This window comes from Adiantum capillus-veneris, chromosome 13 (assembly GCF_014529385.1).
Source record: "Adiantum capillus-veneris isolate H3 chromosome 13, ASM1452938v2, whole genome shotgun sequence".
Taxonomy (NCBI): domain Eukaryota; kingdom Viridiplantae; phylum Streptophyta; class Polypodiopsida; order Polypodiales; family Pteridaceae; genus Adiantum; species Adiantum capillus-veneris.
In genome coordinates, this window is record NC_140943.1 from 106636912 (window position 1) to 106646162 (window position 9251).

A 9251-nucleotide genomic window follows, 5' to 3' on the forward strand; every position below is an offset into this window, starting at 1 on the left:
GTATTGCATGACTCTATCTAGAGGTCCAAAGCCTTCTTTAAATAGGCAATGGAAACGCCCATGTATCTCATAGTATACGGTGCAATGGCATATGTAGTGTAATTCTGTCTCCGGCTCCATTCCGCATAACTTGCAAATTCTGCTCTCAAGTGGGATTCCCCTAAATCTGCCAAATTCAATTTCCAGCTGGTGTGAGGATGTATGAATCAGACCAATAGCACATCTCAAACCATGAGACAGGTGGGTATCCATGTAGCTCAGGCGAATCACAAAACCATCTTCAGATAGTTGTAGGAAGTTTTCTTTGTAGTCGGCCATCTTCGTGCCCAATTCTTGTGTAGGGTCTACCCATGTCCTCTTAGTGTCCAACTGTATAAGATCCTGGCGGATGATTCTATTAATCTCCATTCGTGTGATTGCCAGTGATGGAGCCTCAAGAGAGTATTGGAAGGGGGGTAATCTTTCCATACTGAACCCGTGTCTCTGAAACCACGAGGACAGTTGCGCATTCCAGCATGATGTATCTCCTTTCATTGCTAATTGTCGAGAGGATTCGAGGGCCAATCTAGTATATCGGCAATTATTTGTATCCCACAAACCATGTATAAAGGACACTGATCTGGTAAGAGCTTCAATTTCTATCGGAGGGGCAGCTAGTTCTGCTTGGGTAATCGTGTGTGGTACGGAGGCCTTGGCTCTAATCATTCGGGAAATCGTAGATACCAAAGGTCTCTCCATTGACTTCCAATTATCCTGATCCACAGATGGTCCCCAAATCTGGACCCCATAAAGCATAGCCGAAGCCACCACAATATCAAAGAGCCAAAGTTTTGTTCGTGGTTCTTGAAACTGCACTTGAGAAGAGAGAGAGAGAGAGAGAGAGAGAGAGAGAGAGAGAGAGAGAGAGAGAGAGAGCTCCTATGTCGTGCCAGTATGGTATGGATCCTCTGTCGCAATCTGCGTTGATGTCGAGAGGGCCCCCTCATCCATGGGCGACGGGACCGCCCCAACTCTATTGCCCGATCAAGCAGTATGCCTCTGGTGCCTCTGATGTTGTTATGCTGTGGGGCTGCTCGAACTCCTATGTCTATGACTAAAAGAAATCTGTACTCTTTCGTTGTCTCTGGATCTCTCTCATTGTGCCCCTCTTCAAGAGGTCCTCTCTCTGTGTTTGCGAATCTCCAGTAAGTATAATCCAAGGCATCTCTGATCCTGGTATCTCATGACTCTAGAAAGTGGCCCAAAACCCTCTCTGAACAGACAGTGAAATCGGCCTCGTATCTCATAGTATACTGGGCAGTGACATAGGTAATGTAGCTCTGTCTCTGGCTCTATTTGGCACACCTGACAAATCCTGGATTCAGTGGGTACTCTAAATCTGCCTGTCTCCATCTCTAGCTGATGTGAGGATGAGAGAGTGAGAGAGAGAGAGAGAGAGAGAGAGAGAGAGAGAGAGAGAGAGAATTGTTTGTATTGTTGATCTCTGCAGCCCTAACTGTTGCTGAGGCAAGTCTTCGAGAAACCATCGTGTCCGCAGGTCGTTCGGAAAAGGAAGTGGTTGATGTTTTAAACAGACAGAAAAGGAGCATAGAACATGGTGCTTTTGGTTCTTTCATCAGAAAAGCTGATGATTCCCCTAGAGATAATGACTAGTTGTGGCTTTCGATGTCGGAGATTAACTGAGAACATCAAGTCACCCTGAAGCATCAACTCAGAACATGCTAATGGTGATGGAAACTTGAATTGAGGTTAAAGTGGGATTCTAAATACTAACAGGGAGAGCCAAACCAATGCAATTTGTTCAATTGACATTGAGTTGTTTTGGCTAGCGGAGGTCGTCGTGTACATGTATTTTTTTCTGTACAATGTTGTACTCTTTATGTACTCTGGCATTTGATACCTTGAAGCACATAATCCTGCCATTCCCTCCTACTATCTTTCAGAGAGGTATGGAGAGTGAATGATGACAAGGTGCATCAAGAACTTGCATGGGAATTTGCTACCTATAGCTTGGTCGTTGCTGAAATGAAGTTAGTGCTCGGAAGCATTGCAGTAAGAGGCTTTTTGTAATGGCTTTTGCAAGTTGTGGGAAGAGAAAAGAAGTTGCAATTTTCTAAGGAAAAGCAAGCTCTTTCAAAACTATTTAAATGTGTGTTCTGTATTTCTCTACTATTACTAATGCACCCTGAAGTGACATCGGCCATGTCTCATTCTAATGCCTGGAGCAAATTTTTGTTGTTAATTAAAGAGGTTAGTTGTTTTCTGCTGAGGGCTGAAATGAAAGTAGTGTGTGCATGAAATAGCATATTTTGAAGTTGATGCCATGAGTCTTACTCTGCTCATTACAAGCAGAAGACATGTTTTGCCAGGTTCTTCTCTAGTTTGAAGAAGCTTCTCTCCAGCTCTCACTCTCTCTACAAGGCCATCCCTCTCTTGAGGACGTTGTCTCTTGTGGACAACGAAGTGGTAGGTTTTGGGCTTTTGTTATCAATAACAAGTGCTGTGCTTTGTTGGCACTTGCATTCCACAATTGTAGTCGAGTTAGGTTTTGTGCTTTGTGATGGTTGTAGGTAATAAGAGCTAGCTTACAGAACCACTTTCCCTACCCTTCATTGTACATCGTTTTTTGTTGGTGGTTTGATAAGAAGAATTCTCCATGTTTCAATGCTATGGCCTTATTGTTGTCGTGCTTAATGTAGCACACTGTTTTTTGTATTAAGCACAGCTTTTGTCCAATTTCTTTTATTCGATTGCTTTAATGCTAATCAACCTATTGCTTAGCAAGAAATTTAATCCCTTTGGCATGCAGAGTTGCAAAGATTGGGTTATCATGACAAGCTAACTAACTGTTGTCCTTGAATTTGTGCAGGGTTTACTTCTGTGCATCAAAGATATTGTACTCCAGAAGGCTATCATAGTGCATGATGCTACTAAATTGGATGCTAATATTGACACATGGCTTCTTTTGCTCTCTCGTTTGGATGTCCCTGCTTAGCTGAGGATTTATGCCTTGGCTAGGGAGAATGCATCTCTGGCTATCAACAGACTGCAAGAGATTGGCCGATGATGAGAAGGATCAACAGGAGTGGATTGAAAACTCTTACTCCATCATGCGTAAGTTTATGGACATGCATGGTGAAAAGCTGCTTAATGACCTTATGGTGTGACAAAGACAAATGCTTCAAGGGCCATCATCCATATCTCTTAGCCCCTCACACAATAATAGCAGCGGGTTCATTCCTATGGCGCTTGATGAGGAGGCAACAATGGTCGACCAAGACTTTATCTCACCTGTCCCCATGAAGCAAAAGGAGGCAAAGCCTCATGAGCTCTACACTGATCCTTTCATCCTTGAAAGATTGTTGGAGCTACATCTTCTAGATGCCAACCAAAAGACTTGGGCCTTTGGAAACTATGCCTGCTTGCTACTCACCCTACTATGATCAAGACAAGGTAGCAACAGCTAAACTTGGCCTAATGCATATCCTAAGCACCAATGCATCAAAATTCTTGGAGTCTTACTTAATGGCCTAACTCTTCATTACGAGTAATTTTGAAACTCAAAGGTGCTCCACTAACTATGGTTCTATGCTAGCAGGGAAAGAGGTAATCTCGTAAACTAGGAGGGACTCATCATATATGATTCAGATTTGGAAGGTGACCTTTCATAGTGTGGCTATGACTTCATTGGAGAGGGTGACCCTATAAGGATGGCAATGTCTTCTAATTTGACCGTGCCTTGGGGCTCATGTTGCCCAAAATATTTGGTTTCTTCCTTGTATGATCCCTAAGGCTATCTACTCTCGAGTTCTTCAAATGGGTAGCCACTGAAGTCCGTGAAGCTATTAGGGCACTGTTGATTCACAAAGAGAGACTTAAAGCATATTTCAAGCATGCAGCTCTCTACCAACAAATACTCTATAACTGCCCTAACAATTACTTGGAGCTCTTCCTCCACAAGGGAGTATTCCCTTCAGGGGATCTTGAAGACAATACAGTTGGGAAAATGGCAAGGGGAGAACCTAACAAAGGGAGAGGGAAGCAAAGATCTTCCAACCCTAGATTCCTCACCCAACCTTCCTCATCCCCCAAACAATCATAGACCCCAATGGATTCTCAAGCAAAATCATTACCTAGCTACTCATGTCAGCAAGTCCCATGGGGCCTCTCATATGACTAGAACCCCTCCATCTATGGCTAACTACCCCCCTCGTCCATGTGCTAGGTCTATGTTTAGCCCCACTTGTCAAAGCATTGCTAAAAACATCATGTATAATTGAATGTGTAGGAAGCTTTCTGAAGGATGACGTTGGTTGATATGTGCTAAAGCCCAAGTCCCACCAATATGGGACCCTCTTTTATCCTATAAAGTACTAGAACCACATCATGGGATGTGGTTCTAGTATTTTTTGGCTTTGGGATGCACAGTTCCTGTTTTTGGTCTAAATGCATTATGTCCTATGGTTTTAATGTGGAAAATAAGCATGAGCTCTTTTTTTACCATTATCACATCATGCCTCAACCTTTTTGCCCACATAGTGCCACAGCAGAACTGTGGTAGGCGGTACAAGTATTGTTGTCTGATAAACTTGTCTCCTTGCTAAAAGGACTGTCTCTAGACACTATCAAACACTAAAGAAACACATAAAAGGCTATACCACAATTAGAAAGGGACCTACAAGCTCTCAAGGACATGACAAAACAACCAATAATCTTGTCTTCATTTGTAAGGCCTTAGTCCTACAAGAAGCACCTAAAAGGGTTGATGCAAATGAATTCCAATTCACTTTCAACCCTCACATGAGAGGTACTCTAGGCTTAGTTCTAGCAAAATTTGGTTATAGCAATAGTCTATCTCTACCGTATCTCATGGCTACATACAAAGCTCATTAAAAAATCCTTGGCAGATGGAGTACTTAGGGCTCAAAACTGTTGCTTTTCTCAAGCATAACTTATCATGGCATGTACTCTGAAAGACATGCATATCTTTGCTGAGAAAAAGAGCTCATATACTGAACCAAAAAGCCCGGTTATGCCATTGCTTGAAACTCCAATCATGGTGGGTGGTAGACTTTGTTTATGAGGTTGGGTAAATATGATTGTGCTTAATGAGACGTCTCGGGTAGAATATCAAACCATAAGATGTCATGAAAATATCAAACCATAAGATGTCATGAAAATATCCATTTGAATGCTTGAAGTCCTTAAGCCATGGCCTTAGATTGGGTTTAGACATGTACTCTAAAGCATGCACATACAAGTTGCACCATGTGGGTGAACATAACAAAACCATAGATATACCATTAACTTGTTTATAGAACTTATCTTGTAGCTGAATGTACATGTGGGAGATGAGCCATGAGTTAAATTTTGTTGCTCTAACTTTATCAAAGGATAGTCCATCCTTGTATGGTTCCATAGACCATGCACCAATATTACATGTCGTGGGTATGGATTTGAATGAACTGAAAGGTTCCTTGGATTGAGTGGAGGCATATGATATGAGATTGTTTGCAAGGTTTGTAAGCCCATAGTCCCCTTCATGGGGAATATTTTCTTAACATTTGTTTCTATCTGTAGAGTATATATAAAGAGAAAGTCTGTTAGGGGAGGTGGAGGATCCCAAGCCTCACCATAGATGACAGTGGGACAACTCCACATCATGACTCTCGTCTACACACGTTCCTCAATATGGATTTACTTACCAATCAAGGCACACTTGAGAGGATTCTTTATCAAAAGGAGAAGCTTCTTCCCACCAATGTAATCCAATACATCCACACGTAACACGCCCTCTGTATGGTCTCATAAAGTAATCTTGTCACAACTAAAACCCATACTCTTCCCACCAATGTAATCCAATACATCCACACGTAACACGCCCTCTGTATGGTCTCATAAAGTAATCTTGTCACAACTAAAACCCATACTCTTTTGTAACTCTAATCCCCTCCTAGCAGCCAAGGATATAAGACTACTAGTGGACAAGTTTTGTTACAATGGTTTTGATAGATTGACTTTGGAGAACCATTAACAACCATCTTGACACGTCTCAACGTATTCCAGCTTTTTATGACCCTCTTGAGATAAAAAAACTCTTGAATGGTGGGCTAGTTGTGAGAAGCCTAGAGGGACACATTTTCACCTGTGGGAACCAACTTGTAAAATTGAGTATAGTAAGGGCATGGTGTAAACCACAACTTTTGGCTATGCATAATGATATTTTATGGGATAACCCCTGCAAAGATTTGATGTGGGTATTCATATTATTGCATGGCATACAATGTATTGAAGCTATGACATCTTTTGCATGTGGACTATGGCCCCATGTCACCTCCCTCACTATGCTTCACCACTTTGCCCGACATATATTCAGGAAGTTGGTAGTTGTCTCACCACTATTCCATAATCATCCATGCACTACTTGCATTGTATGGTGGGCCACCATGGAACCATACACCGTCTACTATTTGAAAATGGTTAGCCTACAAGAGGATCCAACAATGGTAGGAGAGGATCTACTTGAATCTTTCATCTTCATCAACCAAGATCAAGGGAAAAGAATGAACAATCAAATGGCAGGTTTTAGGCTTTGTTTGACATCATAACAAGTGATATACTCCTTTGACACCTGCATTCCACAATTGTACTAAACTTAGGTTTTGTGCTTTGTGATGGTTGAAGGTAATAGGAGCAAGCTTAAAAGAACACTTTCCCTACCCACTGTAAATTGATTTTTTGTTGTTGGTGATTTAATAAGAAGGATTCTCCATCTTTCAATGCTATGGTCTTACCGTTGTCTTGCTTAATGTAGCACACTGTTTTTGTACTAGGCATCATATCTTAAGTTACACACACACACACACACACACACACACACACACACACACACACACACACACACACACACACACACACACACACACACACACACACACACACACACACACACACACACACACACACACACACACACATAGGCAAAGAGGTACATTATCGGAGAAAACTTGGTTTTTTTATTCAAAGAAAACCAATAAAATACATTGGTTGCTCCAACTTATTAAGCATTAACATTGACGGCATAGATGTAAAAGCGGGTGTGGCATCATGCATTGTAGCTTGACTAATTGTGGATGTATCTTGGAAGTCCAAAAGGGATCCTATATACAAGGGCAAGGTTAGCTTATATAAATACTTGGTTGGGGGGAGCTTCTTTGGAGAGTTGAGATGAGTAAGGGTCTTGCTAGTGGGCTATTAGAGCCTTCCTTTTACATGATCTTCACAAGAGAAAGGGGACCATAATCTTGGCTAATTTTGGGTATAGGGCAAGGCTAACCTGTATAAGGAGTTGGTTGGAGGGGTGTTTGAATGTCACTATGTGACTTGAGACAAGTAGAGTCCCCTTAGAGCTAATAGCTAGTTGGCTATTAGAGCCTTTCTATACCTAGTCTTGACAACAGAATGGGGACCAAAAGTCCCAGCTCGTCGTTGATTGTGGATGGTCCATTGTTATTAGTTGTCTATTTAGTTTATTGTCATTGCCTCCTACAAACTATTGCACAGTCTATTGCCATTGCCTCCTACAAACTTTGTAGGTTTCTCGGAGTTTTTTCTACAACTGAACCATACTATACAAGGTATGGTGGTGGTTTTTGATAGGGTGATAGAGTGTGCTCAAAGCTTCCAGTTCCGTTTTTATGATTTCCGGTCAATAACTATTGTTGGATGTCGGTCAAGCCACATCAAAAGCCAATGATTGATACAAATTTTAAGGCTATCCTAAAGGAGTTTCTACCTAGAAATGAAGATGGAGGAATTGGAAGGCATGGGATAATTGTCACCTTCACAACTCTTGTTTCACCAACGACATAAGCAAGGAAAGCATAGTCTAAATGCGGTAGCCCCCAAACTCTATAGACATTGCATGTTCCCTGCGCAAAGCCACAAGCCCTCGATTCAAGCTTCAATCGAAGCCGAGATGTTACCAAAAGTGAAACAGTTCTCGGCAGAAAGGAATTGCTTAGGATGTGAGGCCTTAATTTTTGCTAAGATGGAAAACCTCAAAGACAATAGGCTCTTATATCCACATGGGATCTCTCATGGACAAGGGAAAGTATCTTTATGGATTCTATTTCGTTTCGAACAATATTTCTCAAGATATCCTTGATAATACACAGTTACAACGACCGCACAATCCCTTTTGGTACCATTGCCAAGGAGAAATCAGCTAAGCTAGAGGAGCTCAGCTTAGATTTGGAAAGAATCAACCGCTTCGTCTTTCTAACTTTTAGCTATGTATAGTTTGTTAGTGTGGATTCATTTTTAAATTGGAAATTGAATGATATTTTTTCCATTGCGATTGAGCATGGCTCAAATTTTTTCATCAATTTCGGAGTAAATAGCTCTAATTTCCTCACTCACACACTAATTATATACTAATTAAATGACTTCTTGCTTTTTTTCCAACACACCACAAGGCCCACAGGGGGGGGTACTTATCCCTTCCAAATATTAGCCATGTTACATATAGAATTGTCATTTAATTATGTACTAATCAAATGACAATTCTATATGTGTAGCTCACTAATTTGGCTTTTCACTTCAATATTTTACTATTTGTACTGGCATTTGCGTATTTTGAATGTCTTATTTGCATAATCAAAAGCATCATTGGGCATTGTGTGCCTACATTTAGATCCTAGTGGTGGTTAGTTCCGAGTGTAGGTTCTTAAACACATATGCGCACATACACATGTGCACACACCAATGCATGCATTCTTTCCATTTTGGGTCTCGTGGGCATTCAATGCCACACAGAAGTGATCTTGTTTATGGATTTGGGGCTATGTCAATTAGGATCACATCAAAGTGTGTTGTACAAGGTTGTTACCTTTGTATGTTGGCTCTCCGAGTGGTCCTACAAATGTTACAATGGCTGAGTATGTGCTTGCTACCCTCATACATGGTCGAGCAAGACTTTAGTCTCAATGCTAGCTGCTTGAGGTATTGATACGAATCCATTTTTTAAGTAGGTTGGCCATTTTCATGTTGAAAATGCACTCGAATCATCCTCAAAGAATTTGTGCACATTCGGTAGGTGTTTGCATTGAAAATTCTCACAATGTTTAAATTGCATAAAAATACTTTGCAAATTTTGATTGTATGGTTATCATGGGTTTGAGTGTATCAATAACCAAATAAATTGATGTTGATTTGTCATTATGTGCTATAATTTTTGTGTGTTTGTATTC

At 41.1% G+C, this 9251-nt stretch overlaps 1 protein-coding gene across 2 annotated transcripts in view; it reads left to right on the forward strand.

Annotated features, from left to right (window-relative positions):
* The window catches only part of LOC147444589 (triacylglycerol lipase SDP1-like), a 40922-nt gene extending 36456 nt beyond the window's left edge, over nt 1–4466 (forward strand). The window contains exons 4-5 of one of the 2 annotated variants that reach the window (XR_015190048.1): nt 2870–3453; nt 3599–4466. Coding sequence is in view for 1 of the 2 variants with exons in the window: in XM_086527135.1 (XP_086383261.1) it covers nt 1490–1653 (164 nt within the window). In the remaining variant the exon portion in view is untranslated. Of the gene's footprint in view, nt 1–1489; nt 2143–2869; nt 3454–3598 lie in introns of those variants that run through there. The other variant, XM_086527135.1, reaches the window with a different exon arrangement.
* Nucleotides 4467–9251: the final 4785 nt, after the last annotated feature.